The 19,139-nt window shown below is 36.6% G+C and overlaps 1 protein-coding gene across 3 annotated transcripts in view; it reads left to right on the top strand.

Annotated features, from left to right (window-relative positions):
* The window catches only part of zfpm1 (zinc finger protein, FOG family member 1), a 270,631-nt gene that overhangs the window by 143,186 nt on the left and 108,306 nt on the right, over positions 1 to 19,139 (top strand). For all 3 annotated transcript variants that reach the window (XM_039763522.1, XM_039763523.1, XM_039763521.1), the window contains exon 3: positions 12,163 to 12,273. In XM_039763522.1, the coding sequence (XP_039619456.1) occupies positions 12,163 to 12,273 (111 nt within the window). The remainder of the gene's footprint in view (positions 1 to 12,162; positions 12,274 to 19,139) is intronic.

The following is a 19,139-nucleotide window of genomic DNA, read 5'->3' as shown; positions in this document are numbered from 1 at the left end:
ATGTCAACTCTGGTCTGTACCGGGAACTGAGAAGGATGGCTGCGAGGGCTCTGAGGGCAGATAAAGAGGCGTTTGTTCGAGGAGAAAGTTTGTGAGCAAGTGACACACCATTCGTGGTCTAGTGACCCACGTCTTGCTTACAGAGGAATCAAAGCATTACGCACAGCTGAATCTGTTCCTCAGAGAGTCGCAGTCAGGGTGGCTGATGGAACGGTCCTTACGGATGACACTGCAGTTGTGACCCGCTGGGCTGGCTACTTTGAGCAGTTGTTCAAAGCTGATCCTCCGGCTAGGATGTTGGATATCTCTGGATCAACGGTTCTTGAGGCTGATCCTTCGATTAGCTGTGAACCAGCTGATGGGGGTCAAGGCTGCAGGGATCTGTGGTATCCGGGGTGAACGTCTCCAGGCTGGTGGTAAGGCTGTCCTCCTGGCATTGCAAGCAATCTTTGCTTCCATTTGGGAGACTGGCATCATCCCAACTGTCTGGAAAGGGAAGGGTGATCGCCTGGATTGCAGCATCTACAGGGGGAGAACACTGCTCTCGGTGCAGGGTAAGGTCCTTGCTAGGGTCATCTTTAATAGGATCCGTGATCACTTGCTCACCAACCAGCGACCGGAACAATCTAGTTTTATGCCCAAGAAGTCTACCATCGACCGCATCTTGGCACTGAGGGTTCTCATGGAGCACAAACCTGAATATTGGCAGAGTTTCTTTGCAGCCTTTGTCGATTTTCACAAAGCATTTGACTCAGTTGATCGACTTGCCCTGTGGGACATCCTGAAGGTTTACGGGATCCACTCAAGGGTGCTGGATATCATGGCTGGCTTGTACACTGGTACTGTGAGTGCTGTGCATAGTGGAGGCAGGCCCTCTGCATTTTTCCCAGTTGATTCTGGGGTTCATCAGGGGTATGTTCTTGCTCCTACTCTGTTCAATGCTTGTATGGACTGGGTGTTTGGCAAGGTCATGGGGTCCAGCGGCTGTGGGACATCTGTTGGTGAAGAAAGATTGATGGATCTTGACTTTGCTGACGATGCTGTGATCTTCGCGGAGTCAATGGTGGCTCTGATTGTGGCGCTTGAGAAACTGAGTGAGGAGTCTGAGTGTCTGGGCTTGCGAGTGTCCTTGAAAAAAACCAAGATCCAGGCCTTTAATGACCTCTTGGGCACATCCATCAGCAGTGTGTCTGTTTGCGGAGAGAGTGTTGACCTTGTTGAGTGGTTTACTTACCTTGGCAGTGACATTCATGTCTCTGGTGACTCTTTCTATGAAGTCAGTAGACAGATTGGGAGAGCATGGGGGGTCATGAGGTCGCTGGAAAGGGCTGTGTGGTGCTCCCGATATCTATGCAAAAGGACGACAGTCCAAGTCTTTAGAGTCCTGGTACTTCCTGTCTTGCTATATGGTTGTGAGACATGGATGCTCTCCAGTGACCTGAGACGAAGACTGGACTCCTTTGGTACTGTTTCTCTCCTGAAAATCCTTGGGTACCGTTGGTTTGACTTTGTGTCGAATGAGCGGTTGCTCATGGAGTATCGAATGAGGCACTTTACCTGCATTGTGAGGGAGCATCAGTTACGGCACAACGGCCATGTGGCACGTTTCTCTGAGAGTGATCTGCCTCATAAGATCCTCATTGTTGGGGACCCGAGTGGCTGGACCAGGCCAAGGGGTCGTCCACGTAACACCTGGCTGCGGCAGATAGAGGGTAATTTCCGGAGGGTGGGACTGAACCGGGGGGTTGCAAACCGGGATCCCACGTTGTTTCGTCGTGTAGTGGGTGCAGCAATGCACTGTACCAGTGCATGCTTCCCAACTTGCCTTGACTTGACTTGACTTGTGATGTCAAAATTTCAGTATAAAAATAATTTTTCTGTTGATGTGAAGTGAACTTGAATTCTAAAAGTGTTTCTAACTTTCTCAAAAACACACAGTTGGATTAGGAAGGTTAGAGAATGTTATATTAACCTTACAGAGCAATAATACTGTCTAACAGCAACCTGTGTTTTATGTCATTTGTTATTAGTTTAATTTTGCGAAAAAAAATTACAATACAATTGTTAAACTAAGTAAAACAGCATACCTTGTGGTTTGGCACACTTGAATGTACTATTTTCTTTTCCAAGTTGCCATCCAGTGTGTAAGTTGCTGATTATCAACACTATGCAACACTAAATTCTGCATGTAAGAAAAAAATAACAGCAATTCAATAGTTCTATTTGACTAGGCCTGACTAGCTTATTATGAAAGAATTTTCCCAGTTTTATGCAATGTGAACAGCGTATTATAATTGTATGCAACATTTTCTGCATAAAAAATTACCAGTTTTCCCTAATGCTAAATTTGTAGACATACACTGAGTAGTTTGAGTCAATACTTTATTCATTCTGTAGTATCAGAAATATTAGTAATAGTGATGTTCTGATGCCTGATGGTTTGAATTGTTTTTAACCATTTGCATTAATGAATCACATTCTGCATGCATTTGTAAAATCTGTCAGTATTTCAAGTAAATGCTGCTAATGTGTATTTTAACTTACCGTATATCTTCCAATAGTAGCCCCGGCGTTTATTCAAAAAATTATTCGGACGGCCCGGCGTTTAAAAGAGACCGGCGGTTGTTGGAGACCGGCTATTATTCGCCTTGCAGACGGAATGGTGATTGGTAAATGGGGTTCATTTGGCAGTAAAATACAGTTTGGTACCGTATTTATGGTCACAAAATGTAGGTAACAACACCGGATGAACATTTCAGGATTTAATGAAATTATCAGTACAGCAGTATGGTCTTATTAAAGCAGTATACAGTACGGCACTACCGTAAGCATGAAAAACGGGTACGGTCGATGTCAACTTTCTTGCCAATGATGCCACCAGCACTGGCCTGCACCAGTCCGAATTTCGCACGAAAGCGCTCATCAGCCTTACAAGTCCCCTGCGGAACATAAGGAAATGCAATAAGCTCCAAACTTACGCATATACATATACATTACGACATGAGACTTAATAAGATACAATAAAGTACAGTACTTACCATCTACTTGTCGTCTGAATAGGTAATGATTGCTTCATTATTTGCGAGTTCTTCTTCATCTTCCTCTTCTTGTGATGGCAATACAGGTACTCCCATTGCTTGTTGTCGCGCAGTAATCAGTTTTATCAGGATTAACGTGTCGAAGATGGCATTTTCATGTTCTTCCCGCCACCTCTGCCCTCTCTGTGGGGTTATGATTGACATGGAGATGAAAGGGCAAAATGTACACAAAGAAATTTCTTTTTTACTTTCTTGCTTCCTCGATAGCATCCAACGACAAAACATTTTTGACACGAAAAGGTACTTACCGTATGATTCACTGCAGGAGGGCGGTAGCCCAGGTGGTACGAAAAGAGGATTAGCGTACGAAGAAGGCGGTGGGTCATTGGAGATCGCGTTTACTACAGACCGGCGCTTAAAGGAGACTGGCTACTATTAGAGACCAGCGTCTATTTGTCGCGACATCTCTTCAAACCTGGCGTTTATTGGAAACAGGCGTCAATAAGAAGCCGGCCACTACTAGAAGATATACGGTACATATCAAACAAGATAAATTCCAAAATAATTGTCTCCTGCCTCTCCCTTATTCAAAGGAAATATTTAGGTTATTTTATTTGTATTAGTTTAGTGAATTCATTTTAACTTTATTAATGTTCATAGCCTTGGAGTTTTCATCTGTGAAATGCTTTTCCTTCATTTTCCTCTACCTTCATCTAAGCTTAAGAGGGAAGAGAAAAAATGTAAAAATAGTAAGGAAATATTTCCATTTTTGAGCTGAGGTGTAACTATAATATACAAATTTAATAAGCTTGGTACTTTTACCAACCATTTATGTTTTCTCCTTTACCCAGCAATGTCTTTTTATATGGCAGTAAAATGTGCAATGCTTGGAATGAAGAAGGGACAAAAAGCAAAGCATTTGGTATGTGAATGCACCAATAGCACAACAGTAATAAGACAATATAATCTCATATAATGTTCATAAATTTGAAATGTGCAGTGACCCAGTGGAAGTTGCAATCTTGTTGTTAATATATGTAATTGCTAACTCTTCATATATTTGGGTTTTTTTTGTAGTTGCTAATGTTACTGTATTCATTTTCTCATTTATTCTAAAGTAATATGTGAACATGATTATATGGTCCATTATTTACTTGCTACCATTGCTGTATTGGAGATGAATTCTTATGAATTCATACTGCTGTGGTTTCTCAAGGTTTTTTCTTTCTCATTCTCTCATTGGGGAGAGTGCTGGCTCTGAGGTTAGGGATCTGCGCTGGCAATCAGAAGGTTGCTAGTTCAAATCCTGTAAATGCCAGAATTGACTCTACTCTGTTGGACCCTTTAGCAAGGCCCTTAACCTGCAATTGCTTTTCCCTGGGTATGACGTTAACCTGCATTCAGCCCTTCAAGCAGGTCCTCCAACCTACAGGAAAGGGGGTTGGTTGTTCCAATGTGGTGCTAAGTTGTCACCGGCAGTTCTCGGGTCCCAATTCAAGTGGGCATTTGTTGGGTGTCATCGAATATTATCATTGAATGGTCCCAACCTCTCTCTCTCTCCTCATTGCAGTTCCATTTTCTCTTGAGTTTTACACTTTGATGTTGGGGTATGTGTTTACCTCTCATGAAACAGCATGTGAATAATTATTATTCATTCATTCAGAATGTTATTTATGCCTCTAATTAAACAAGAGGGCATCGTCATTTTTTTCCCTTCTTTGTGTAATGTTCATGCTTTGTTCCTGCCTTTTGCCTAATGATAATGGAATAGGCTCAGATTCCTGGGGCCCTGTCCTAGATTAATCAAATTTGGTAATAGGTAGTTGTTAAATTAGGACTCTGTTTTGGAGTTTGGGCTCAGGACATGGTAGTTTGTCACTAAAATATAATATAATAAGGTTATAATAATGATGTTTATGCAGATACATTACTTACAGACTTCAGCAGTATGTATTTTTTATTTTTTAATGTACTCTGAAATAATAAAAATGTAGTTTGTCCTCTGGGACCCAAGCTTCCTATCACAGTCGAAAGGCAATCTTGTAGGTTGATGGGAGATAATAAATGGCTCCTGTGGGTTATGAATTTTCTCTCCATGATAGTCTTGCGTCAGATTACTGTTTTTCTTCTGGTTTTTTTTTGTTATGAAAATGTATCCCATTTTTTCTTACATAATTCAGTAGCAAATTATATTTGTAAGTTACCTTGCGTGTCTAGTCATTTTGCCTATGCTGAAATCACCTGTTGAGGGTTTTGTAGTAGTGAGTCAGTATATGTTTGAATTTATCTGTGACCTCTGAGGCAGCTCGCATAACTTGCGAGATCTTTTTTTATTGAGTATTTGCTAAAAATTGGCAACATAGTTCACAAATTATTTTGTCTACTTAAGGCTGCTGCCATCTGATCTTGACTAGTATGCAAAAGCCACATTATGTAGTTGCTGAAATTATTTAGAAAGCTTTATGCTTGGAGTTATTCTCGTTGCTTTAGTTTATGTCTATTTTACTATACTTGTACTATGCTTGATAGTGTGTATGCTGCTGTCTCCATTTTGTATCCTCAATTTTTCTATACTCCAACTCTACTATTTTTCTTCCTCTTGAAATGCTATTAAGCTGTGTATTGTGCTATTCACAAGCTTTGCTAGCTACCGTGGAAAGTATGTCAGCTGTTAATCAGGATGGTGATACAAGATGTGTCTCCTCGAGATAAGTAGCCATTACAGAGATGTGACACGTCAGCCTGATTCTTGCTTTCTGCTGTTGCCAGGTACTATTATCAGAGATCCATAAATTTGGTCTGTTTGAGAAACCTGTTGTATAAACCTGCAATCAATAAATTACTCTTTATCAGGGTGCTACTGACCAGAGGATTTTTTTGAATGTACTAATCAGAAAAATAATCTTAGTAGAGCTAACTCAGTGTTTAGATTTGTTTTAAAGATTTGAATATAGACAGCCCAAGAACATACCTTATTAAAAAAACATTTCTTTAATGACAGATATTGTAACTTTTATGAAATGCTTTAATACTGAATGTAAACTTATGGAGCTTTCTGAAATAATAAATAATCATCTGTAACTGGGATTAAAACATAGATATGCACATAGAGCAATGAGGTTATGCCAGACAGCAGAACACCCAGATATATTTTATGTGTTCAAAATATTCCTTTGTGTCAGTCTCTGTGTGTGTGAGTGAGTCTGTGTGTAAGCAAAGTAAGGGTGCCCAGGCCAGCTGGCATGAGGTGCAGGAACACCATAAAGATGACATAGGGGAGGGTAAAGACCAACACAAGAACTCCAGAGGTTCAACAGAGAGAGAGTCACATGCTGGACAAAGTAAAGGCAATGGCAAAGATGTGTGAGAGAGAGAGCGTGTGCAGTGGAACTAGAGTGGTAATATAAAATATTCCCCCAAGGACATTAGATGCAGGTAAGCATACAAGCACTAGTGATGTACAACCCCTTTTGAAGATAGAAGGGTGGCAGAAATTTACAGGATCTGACCAATAATTGGGAGAGCTGACTGATCCATTCCACTATTGGTCACAACACATTCTCTGATTTGGAGAAGAAGGAACCTTGCAACTCCTTATAGGAAATGGACAACCTATGTGCTGCCCTGGAGACCTGGCACTTGAAGACTCAGTGGTGTAGGATTGACATAAACTGCAAAGGAGATCTCTTTCCTTGTGCCCTGTACCTAAAGAAGGGCTAACACTTACTCTAGAAGTGATTCTACTGCTTAACTGAATGTCACTCCCAGAGGAGTTTTAAATCCATTTCTAGCCAGAACACTAATTAACTCTGGAGTTGTAAGGAATTTTCAGAAAAAAAAAGTATTTCTTGTGGAAGAAGGAACCTAGGATTATGTCAGGAGGGGGAGAGCTACCTCACCAAATACTTAAGACCTGTACAAGTAGTCCCTCAGTAGCAACTGGCTTTCTCTTGTATTTCTATTTGATTTGTACATTGTGTTTTCCCTGGGTTTAATTCATACTATTGTACTTTGGAAAGAAAATGTACCTTTTGCATACATTAGGACTTAATATTTGAAAGATGGAATGCAAAAGGTTACTCTTGTATGTGACAAAACTATAAAATATCTGTTCCCACTTAGGAAAAAATGTTGTAAAAATACTTTATTTTGATACGTATTAATGTGATTATTTTTATTTAAAGCCAATAGCAAAATGTACTTGTGAAAAAGTAAAACATTAAATAAATGTTTTTCTTTTCAGCATATGTGGCTATATCAAGATTTCATCTTCATTTAAGCAGTATCTCTAGATAAAGATGATGTGAAGAAACAAATAGTGAAAATGTGGCTTAGCAATTATCCAATGCAAAATAAACAGATGTCTTTGACATCTATGTAAAAATGAAGTACCACTTTAATATCTGGTATTGCCCTTTTTGACAGAAACAATGTCAGTTAGGCATTTTAATGCTTAATCAGTGTTAGATATAAACTGGGAGAAATGTTTTCCAGTATCTCTATGCAGAATTCTTTTAACTATAATGATGTTTGAGGAATGTCTTTTATGCACAACCTATTTCAAATCCTTTCACAGTACAGTGGAACCTCGGTTCGCGAGTAACTTGGTTTACAAGTGTTTTGCAAGACGAGCTAAAATTTGTAATAAATTTTGACTTGATAAATGAGCGAGGTCTTGCAATACGAGTAGTATGGATACGCTTTGTCTGCTGAGTGTCATGTGATTACAACTGAGCTGATGGTTCTTCTCACGTGCGCGGGCGTGTCTCTCTCTGTGTGTATCTCTCTCACGTGAGTGTGTGTGTATCTCTCTCGCGTGAGTGTGTGTATGTGTATGTGTATGTGTATGTGTATGTGTATGTGTGTGTGTGTGTGTGTGTGTGTGTGTGTGTGTGTGTGTGTGTGTGTGTGTGTGTCTCTGCTACAGCGCTGGGAGACTGCGAAACTCACTCACACCAGCCATGATTCTTTTCAAAGGTAAAGTGCAGGTTAATTTGTTTTATGTATTTTTACTTTATATTTTGTATTAATCATTTTTATATGAATATTTTTGGGTTGCGGAACAAATCATCTGAGTTTCCATTATTTCTTATGAGGAAATTCACTTTGATATATGAGTGCTTTGGACTGTGAGCACGTTTCCGGAACGAATTATGCTCGCAAACCGAGGTTCCACTGTATTTTATTTGGATTAAGATCTAGGCTTTCCAAGTCATTTCTTTCTTTAGAGTCATTACTTATTTGATTTACTGTATTCTATGATGGCTGCCCAGGCTCTAATGTAACAAAGAAGTTGCAAACCTTAACATTTCCACCACCATGCCAGGTTCTTCTTGTCAAATGCTAACTTAACATTTCTTCTAGTACTATGGCTAAATAACAGTCTTTGCCTAATCTGTCCATATCTCATTGTTTCAGAAGTCCTGGTCTTTCAGGAGGTGTTCATGGGCAAACTTTACAAAGAACTGATGTTCTTTCTGGAACATGGCGAATCTCCCATGTAGATCTAATTTTCAAACCAGCTTGAAATGGTAGACTCATGCACCATAACATCAACAGTGGCAAGAGCTACTTGTAGATCCAATAATGAAATTCTTTAGTTCTTAATGACTTCTTTCAGCATGTCGTGTTATCAGGTTGAACTTGGTAGTATGGCCTGTCCTGCACAAGTAGAGAGTTGTTTGAAATCTTTTCCACTTGTAGATGACCTTCTGGAGGGCGGAATAGTGAATTTCTTTATTATTTGTAGATCTTTTTAAATCCCCTGCCAGACTCATAAGTTTGTATAACCTTCATTCTGAAGAATTTTGGAAGTTCTCTCAATATAGGCGTTGTGATAAATAAGACATGCTCCTCCAAGATCCTCTCTACTATCATTTGTTTCTGATCATCTACACCTGATTCTAACTTTAGGTATTTAAGGTAGTAATAAATATAGGGGTGTGCAGTATATTCACTTACAGAATGAAAATGTGGCATGATGTGTGTGTTATTATATCCCATTTACAGTATCTGTAGATACTGTTTAAATGAAGATCATTGATATGTCCACAAATGTTCAAAAAGAAAATACATTTCCCTGGGTGTACTTAATAGTTACTGTGTCATGTAAAAAGTAAGTATCATTTATTTTAGGTAAAATTAAGGAGGGTTTGTGTCCTCTCTTGACAGTGATATAAATCTAATGATAAAATACCAAAGTTTTGACAGTATTAAGTTTGAGGCTGGAAGCCTTTTGTTGTCATTTTGGTTTCTTTTTACTTCCAGTCTGCTCTACAGTGTTTATGATTTGGGATGAGAAATTACATCTCCAAATCTGAAGTCATGGTTCACCTACGGGAATGCATAGCTTGCTTAATGTGTTCATTGTGGCTGTACGGTTTAACTACTGAAGGGATTTCTTCATGAGTGAATGTAGATAGGATCATGAGATAGGCAGTGACCTATATTCACAAACCTTTAGTAATAATAAAAAGAATGGCATCCTTTTGATGCCCTGGAAAAATGTGAAACTCACTAGATGGATATAAATTACTCCTAAGGTAGCTGAAGTTAAGTATACTTAAATTATACATATTTACAGCACCTTAAAAAGGAAAGAACATTTTAGCCTTCTTATAATTAAGTCATTCAGTTTGTAATTAGATGTTATGAAATCCTGTTACCAAATCATATGTGATCAATCAAACAGTAAAACATTTCCACTCATCTATTTTTGCATCTGCAAAATTCAGTTTAGATGAATAGCACAACAGAGTCAATACAGTCTGGATCAGGAATAAAACAACAAACAACTCTGGACTGGGCAAGTAAAGATGTTTTCTATGAAAGCATATAAAAAATGCCACATTTATGCATTATAGAACTAATGGGAAATATAAGGTTGTCAGAGGACAATTTTATGTGAAGTTCCTTAAAAATAGTAATGAATTAGCCAAGTTGTGTCATACTGTTGACCTCTCGCTTCTTTCAGTATTCTGCAATACATAAATGATAGGTAATTTTTGTGGTTGACAATACAAGTTTAATGTATTTGGTTGTTTTTTGATCTCCATATACTGTAACACAGTAGTAGTGGTTGTATTGTCACATGGACAGAGTGCATAGCCAAACAACATGGAAAGCATTTTCTGCCACTTACTGTAGCAGCACTATGTTAAACACAGCCTTTAATTTTATGAGAGGGTTTTTTTTTTGTCCAAACTAAGTAACAGATGCACAATGATCTTGCCTTTCTTCACATAATGACTTCTAGGAAGGTAAGGTGTTATGAGTGGTAGCTGCAAAAATTCCCACAGCATATAAACACAGTATTAAATTATCATAATGTTTGCTTGTTATGTTGGCAGCACATTTCCATGTAAAAGGCTTCTTGTGTTTGATTTTTACTTCCTCCTTCCATTTGTATGTGGTGCTTGAGTGTTCATTAGCACAAACTAGTTTTAGGCCCATCTCTTGGTTTTCTGAGTTAGATGGATGAAAAAGACCCTTGGAAATCACTTTGTAAGGTGCCCATTGGATTTTCTTTGACAAAAATAGAGTTTGGGCTTTCTCAAATCAGCACCTGCTCTTTATCACTATGAACAAATAAGCAGCACAGGTTAATTTTTTTGTGCCTGTTGAATTAAGTTAGTTCATCTTACAGACTGTGATGGAAATCTTTCTTTCTTTCTTTCTTTCTTTCTTTCTTTCTTTCTTTCTTTCTTTCTTTCTTTCTTTCTTTCTTTCTTTCTTTCTTTCTTTCTTTCTTTCTTTCTTTCTGTTGTTAAGAGACTTTGTCCTGCAACTAAGACAGGTGTTGTTGCAGAGAGGTTTTAAGTCTTATCTGGTTCAAGCCTACAGAGATAGGGCAGAGAGCTGGAAGTTTTTGTCTTTGCAGCACCTGGTACCAGCTTGCATGATAAACTTGATTGGTAGATACTATTAAAAGCAATAAATGGTGCTTCAAGCCTCACTATAATGGTTCACTGCTGGAAAGATAAAATCAAAGTGCCATTCATTTTGATTTATAGCTGAAATAATGGTAGCTTTCCTCTAAGTGAGGTGGGGGTTGGAGATTGATTTATTTGATCTTTTAATCACATTTCTATCTAATATTAATAATAGGAGTGCTTGTGACGTCACCTGAGCAAGCTGTTTATGGCAAATATCGATTGAATTATCTACACTTATCATAGAGAGAATGTAAAGACAAACATGCCCTTTGTGCAGTCATCTGTAGCACTGTCATATGCAGATAGGCTTATCATGATAATCTTTTAACTGTTGTTAATGCATAAAAATAATCATCCTGTTGCCAAATGTTCCCTTTTGCATTGTAAAGCTTTATAAATACATTCAACGTATCTCAAACCTGCTTAAACCACTTCAGTGATGTAGGAGGGTCAGAGTTTACCAGGACCCACTCTTGCACATGCCCACATACTTTCTAACACAGAGAAATTTAACAATGGATGGACATCATTGGGAAAGTGGGAATTAATCCAGAGTACCCGGAGGAATACCAGTGAAGACAAAGAGTGAACTTATGAACTCCAGTCAGACAGTGATAGGGTGTTGTATTCAAACTAAGGACCATGGATCCATGAGGCAGCAGTGCTATCCATTGAATTAATGTTTATAGTCTGAGTATGTTCATGTATAAGTGTGAGTTTCTGAACTTACATAGTTTAACATTGGACACGAAGTATTAACATATGGGTCACCACTCATATGAAAAAGAGCTTCCACTTTTAATCCTTTCATTTGATGAAAGCCCAGAAGCTGCAGAAATTCTATTCAGAGATCAAATTTGCACCAATCTGATTACAAGCCTTAGCAAAGTTTTTTTATATTTAGCACTGAGCAAGGACATTTTTGACTCAAGTACCAGAATTTTTATTTTCTTGTAGATTGCTGCCATTATTAAACAGAATGTTCTACAGTTTTAAACAAGTACTTAATGGTGTTTAATTTTTAGTTGTCTTTTTTTTTTTTTGTCATGGTATCTTGAATATTTTGCTGCTTCAGTATGTTCTCTGATTTCTGTAATTTTTACTTTCTACATCTTGTTAAATACTATATTTAGTATGAAGTGTTTTTTTCTGATTGATTTTTTACCTTATGTTTAATTATGTATTTTTAGACATAACTGCTGCTGAACATTCTATGTTGTCACCTACATCACCTACACATATGGAAGATGAGGATCCTATGGAGAGGCATCAGGAAGAAAAGGAAAACTGGAATGGGCCAGGTAAGACATGTAACTGATTAATTGCTATTTTGATTTTCTTGATTTTTATTATGCTCCCCTTTTTTAGTACTTTACTGAAGTTACTACTATAAGGCATTTATCAGAAGTTTGATTCAACAATCACAGCGGTTGAGAGCTATTGATTTCTTTTGTTAGCTATTAGCTTTCCTTTGTGTCTTTATAATAACTAATGTGGTTAAACATTATCTGAACTGTATTTGGAAAGAAAGGTTCCTAATGGAATAAAATATAAAGAAAAAAAAAAGTTAAATCAGTACAATATTGTAGTGTCATTCGAATTTAATGAACATTATGTGTAACAGAGAAGAGGAAGGCAAAAGGACAGAATATATGAGGTGAATAAAGGAGTGGAAAATTAAAAAGACAGAATTAACAGAAAAATACTTGGGTTTTTATTTCATTTGTAGGCTACCCAGGAATACAAATGGCAGGCTCTGGCAGCACTGATAGTTAATTAAAAAAACCAAACATACTGCTACACTCAGAAGCTCACCAATGGTAAATTTGTATTGAACACCGATATACATCTCTCTGGAAAATTATAGACAGTGCAGCCAATCAAAAAGCAAAACAAAATGAAAGTACTGTTTAGTGTCAAATCCACTTGCGCACTGTGTGACCTTCATCAAGTAACTTAGACAGCTTTTCTTTGTATACATATTTATCCTATTGAGCTGACTTCTAGTGTAATTCCAAATTAAACTGTTCATGATGTTTATATCCTTGAAAGGAAATAGTGAAGTGATTGAATAACTGATTGAGAAACAGTGATGTGAAAATATACCACAGGTTACATTTTAAGCAATACTTTTAATGGCTAACAAATGCAACACAAGGAGCATCTATAGGGAGGTCTATATATTTTTCTAGTTATGTAGATTTTATTTTTTTTTTGTCATTCACTGTAGTTGTAGTAGTTGACAGTACTATAAGGGACAATTACTGTCTTTTACTTCTGTCAGATTTTCTTTGATTTTAGTATGGATATGCTAAAACAGCTTTTTTGATGTTTTTAGATTAGTAGCCACAAGTAAAGCTCAACAAGATGGTGGTCCATTGAAATAATTCAATTTTTAGTAATGATAGACTACCTATATCTTCCTCTACTAAGAGGAACTACACACTTTCCAAACACATACCACTTCTGGTGCAAAGCTTTTATACAGTAACCTGAAAACATATTATTTTCTAACTACTACCATTGAAGACTTCAGATTTTTTTGACTGTAAGTGTATCCAGTCTTTGAAGGAGAAAAAAACAATACTTTATTAATGTTTAGACCAATAATTGCTGAAATTTTCTAGAACTGCAATTCATTACAGGGCCACATGAAGCCTATGCCTGTCATGCTATTTAACTATTTTATTTTGTGAAACAAAACTTTTGTAACATCTCTATAAAAACATTTTGCAAAAATGTTAGCATTGGCAGCAATTTACCCACATGCAAAGGTCTTATATACACTGAATGAAAGGAACAGCATATCTTTCTCAAACCCATTTAATACAACTTATTGTTCTAGCGAGCTGTAGCCGATCCCCAAAGAAAACAGGCGCTAGATGAGATCCATTCCTCAAGAGGGCATCAAGTCCACTTCATTAGACACATGCATACACACCCACTATCCCACTCACACAGGGCTAAATAATATTACACACAGACACAGGGAGAATATGCAGTCCCCAAAAAGAACATGTCCAACACACAACTTAAATGCAGCATTTAATCACTACTTGTAAGAAGCTATTTACTGAAAAAATAGTTTCAGTAAAAATGTGAGGTTCTGTTGTTTTTTTTTTGTTGTTGTTGTTATTTTGTTTTTGTTTGGAAGTGCTGCAGGATCACATTTGCAGAGACGTTAAATTTATTCTCAGTTCAGTTGCCGTGTGTGTTTCTGTGTATGTAGAGCACAGTTGTTTTCTCTAGGTCTTTTTTTTTCTTCTGTTTGTTCTGGTTTCCTCCCACATGTATGTTAGGTTAAATAGTGAACCTAAACTGGTTTTCTGTGATTGAGTTTGGGTGGTTTCTGTCGGGTTGGTTCCTTCCATGCATCGGTTGTTCCGAGGCTTCTTGCACCCCATGATTATAAAGGAAAAAGAAGCTCAGAAAATAGTTTGATGTTGTGTGCGTGTTTCTTTTCCCTTTTGATTACAGTCAGGTTTCTTTTCTCCATCTAAGGATCCCCCTTATTAGTAGATGACAGTGCTCTGTTCACCAGTTTAAAAATGAATTTTGTAAAATAACAAAGTCCAAGCATTATATGTATTCATTTCACTTGTCAAGCTAATATATACCGTAGTTCATTTAAAAAGAAACTGTGTTTTCTGTATTATGTCAAATTTTATAATGCTTATAAAACAAGATTTAACCAACCTAATCTTCTTGACTATATAGAAAATGAGTAACTTAAGGGTTAAGTGATCGTAGCAAGCAGCTTTCTATCTTCAAAATTTTTTTTTTCTGAGTTTGCTGAGTTGTTATTTTTTTCCTTTCTTTATTCTTCATGTGAAGATGTTTCATTATCAACCCTTTCCAGCCTGTCCCTATAACAGTAATTGGAGTGATATTAATTGCTGTGTGGTTGGGAGTTGATGGCAGCCTAGTGATGTTAGTATGATAGGGTGTTCCTTCGAAACTAACCGCCAAGATAGGCATTCTATCAGCTCTTCTGCAGGCTTCGTATTTATCAGGACTAGGATTGGCAAAAAGGAAACTTTGACCAGTGTGAATTTTTTTCTTATCTCTGAGATCCCTTCTTCTGTGTCATTGGAAAGAGCTCTGTCAGTGTGGACTTGTATAAACCTGGATTTGTGATAATTCTGGTTCTCAGGCAGTAAACAAATTGTAACGCTAGCAATAATCGAAACAGATAATTCTCAGTGTCTCATAAGATTGTGGTATTTTCTTTACCATTTATGTTGTTAAGTAGTATTATTCTCTCCTTCACACATCATCTTGTATACTGCCCTACTACTAATTATTAGAAATTGTACTATATGTGTGTATGTGCATAACTTATCTAAGTATTTGTATATTATGCAATACATATATGCATTTATACATATAGTACTATAAATACTTCATTCACACTTTTATTACCTTAAATGTAGAATGATGTGCATGTATAGACAATTGTCTACTGTCATAGATTGACAATCTCAGTCCTTGAGCACTCATATGACTATAGCATTTAATTTCTACCATTTTAGTCAGTTTGTGTCAATTAATTAGTTGGATTTTTTTTTCTGATTGTATTTTAGAAATGTTTAGGACTATGTGCTTTTTAGCCTGTTTAAAATGATTGTAAGTATACACAGATATTTTGCACATAGAGTAGCAGTTTTTTTTCCTTGTTTTCTTTTCTTTGGTACATGTTTTCTAACAATCTACATAAAGGAAAGACCAACACCTTACACTGCTACTTTAATGTCAAATGCATATTTTTAACAATGTCTATTTATGTGTATATGTATTTATGTTTTTATTTATGGGCTAATTATTATGTGTGATCTTTGCCTAGCCATTCATGTAATGTAAACACATAAGGCAATTATTATGTATGTAAAGAGCAGCATTAAGGTCTAATTACGAGTCAACACTCAACGGGGCTCCAGTCCTTCACATGTCTCACTCCAACACATACCAATGCAGGGCCACTTCGTCTTTGGAATGTTGTAGGGTTTTTATTTTAGTACCCAGAGAAACACTCACGAGGATGCAGGGAGAACATGCAAACTTCATACAGACAGTGACCGGACTGGAATTCAATCTGGTCTCCATACCACCCATAGGCATTATTGAAATGAGTACAGGAAATTGAGTAATGGATAGAATGGACTAGATTTGTCTTTCTTTCCGTGTTTAGCTGAGTAATAAATGTCTTTTATATAAATTGGTAATTAATAAATGTTTAAATTTACTGCTGTATTTTCTATTTGTTTTTTTTTTCTAATCTACAAAGTCTAGACTTTATGCACTATGCTTGATTAATAATGTTTAGTTTTTAATGTTAAAGCTGCATTTTTCTTGTTTATACCCAAACAACTTAGAAAAAATTCTGAATATTAAAAATATGTCATTTGCAATTGGCATTCTTCAGAAGCAGTGGTCAAAGTATATTGGCCTATTTTCCCTTTAGCTGTTGTATTTTGCTTGAAGGATTAAAAGAGAAAACAGCTTAAAATTCAGTGAAATATCAAAATGTTTAAAATTGGAAAGCTTAACCATAGTAAGGAAAGATGTGTTTTATCTATACTGGGTCTGGTGCATGATATGCAAAATAAATTGTATATATAATAAAAAAAATTATCTTTAAAATGACCTTGCTCGCTGCAGGGTTTGATATTCTTTCTGCTTAAAATTCTGATATGCAAATGTTCGATAGCTGTAATCCGTAGCCAGTGCAAGTAGTGCTGATGCAATGTCCTTTTTAATTAGATGCTGACTCTTTTATACAGCAAAGGCAACAAACATCTATGATTTACAGTGCCATTATGTGCTACCAGTTTTGTTTTTTTCCCTTATCATCAGTGTGCTGTTAACCTTCCAAAGTTTCTTGTAGTAATTTAGTTAGTTAACCCTCTTAATTACAGTCTTGGGGAAAATTTTAAAATGATGTAGCTTAACAATATAGGTTGCAGAAATTGTTATTAGGTGCATTCATTATTTTATAGATCAAAAATGTATCCTTAGTTTTCCATATTGGAAGTGTGGAGTAGTATTATATGCATTAAAAATATTATTTGTTGTACTGTATCTGTTTGTGAGCTGCTCACATATAGTAGGTGATTTACTCACGCCATGTGATAAATGCTAAAAAGTTCAATGACCAGTAGCATGATAAAGTACTTTTAACCAATCAAATAATTAATCTTCATCAAAAAATGGTTTATACCATTTAAAAATTAAAATATAGATAATATTTCCTAAAGTATGTAGTGGTGTTGCTAATTCTGTTTTTTGGCAAGGGCTGAATGAATGTGTTAGTTGGTCATATGCAAATGGTGAGGTTTGGTTGTGGTTTGCTGCCCTTTAACATTTTTGTAAGGAGATGATCAGTCCCTATTCAGAATTTTGTTAGGAAAATAACATTCTGTGTGATTATTTTTGATTATATTTAATTGAAACTATTGCAAAGCTCTGTCACATTACCCAAGCCTACGAAAAAACTCTTGTATGAGCAGGAACACCCAATAAAACTAAATAAAAACAAAATCAAATTACAGTGAGATTCGAATAAGGCAGATTCACCAGCGTTTGTGTGTCAGCTTTTATCCATCCAGATCAGAGAATGTCCAGTTCCATTGTCTCAAAACATCACTCACATCTACAGTTATTCCCAGTTTCAGATAAAAAGTAACAGCATCAGATCCTTGGGGCGGTGTTTTGTATCGTGATCGTGACTGAGAGAATAAAAGTGAAAAAAAAAAAACAAAAAACGCTGACTTTTGCAAGTACTATAAATGTTCACCGGCAGTTACAGACACAAACCAAATGTATGTGTTCATTGTATAATATTAACAATAACAGCAGCTAACTACTCAAAATGTTAAATGTAGGAGGCAGTGAGGATTGAACTGGCAGATTCTTGATTACAAGTCAGCAATTCTTACCGCTGTGCCATGGAAACTGTTGTGTCATCCTTGAACCTTTCTATGAAAGTATTTAGTTGATTTTTGGACTTCAGGCTTCACACATTGTATAGTTTATGCCTACATTTTGTCATTTATTACTAAAATATGAAAAACATTTCTATTTTAACAATGTGTTTACACAGATTATTGTAGAAACGGAACACACATGAAATGCATGTGTTCCAAATAACAATCTATTATTTTCACTCTAAAACTCCAGCACTTCACTCAGATAATCAAGACATGAGCTGGGAGAACTTTGTGCATGTTCTGGGGCAGTGGGGGGATGCTGCTTGTCTCGATCGGCACATTTACAAGATAAAAGACACTGATGGAGAGGTGCGAAGGGATTTAAGGTGGGCCAGATTTACAAGTTTTTTCTCTGGTAATTCTAGTGTTAAACGTATGTAAAATAAAAATAGCCCAGTTAAACTGAATCTGTTTTTAAATGAGTTTGAGAATACTCTCTGTTAAAGTTGTTGATGGCCAGAGGTTGTGTCAAAAAGCAAGCCGGTGATAATGTGTAAAAGCAACCTGGTGAAGTGAATGCATTCAAAAATGTATTTATTATGAACTGTTCATACTTTAATTTTGAAACCCATTTATCCAGTTCTGTGTTGCCAGGATGTTACATCTAGTTTTCACAGTTGGACCTTAGGCAGGTGTTACATGGTTTGCTTATGGTCACAAAATGGGTGGGAAGCAATTTACTGAATATGCAACTTGGTGCTTTAGAGGCAAGTTCACTTAGTCACCATATTATACTGCCTTGTGGGTACTAGAATACCTTTTACAACACTTGCAGTCTATCTTGTTATTCTGCATATTGTTTTAGACACTGCCTGTTTCATGCTTAAGCTATACCATGCAATCAAGAAGTATAGACGTCACACGGGTTGGTGTTTGTTTCCTTTTAACATACTGTATTTTATGTAAAAGGATACTTAGATGGACATAACATTAATTACAACAAGACAAGATTTTCACTTTTTATAAGAATACCAAGTCTAGATTAAATAGATTTGTAAACTATTTTCTGTTTCATTCATTGTTGATATTTACCATCACTTCCCTTGAAAGCCAGAATGTCACATTTTTGTGTTACACCTTTAGCCATTAAACAGAAAAACAGTGTTGCATAGTTTAGGGCTGTGTCGTATTAGATATTTCCTTTTGTACTGAAAATGAATTGGATAATGGAAGGAATAAAC

The sequence above is a fragment of the Polypterus senegalus genome, chromosome 9 (genome assembly GCF_016835505.1).
Source record: "Polypterus senegalus isolate Bchr_013 chromosome 9, ASM1683550v1, whole genome shotgun sequence".
Lineage (NCBI taxonomy): Eukaryota > Metazoa > Chordata > Cladistia > Polypteriformes > Polypteridae > Polypterus > Polypterus senegalus.
The sequence above is the reverse complement of the archived record's forward strand: the minus strand, read 5'-3'. Positions and strand labels throughout refer to the sequence as shown.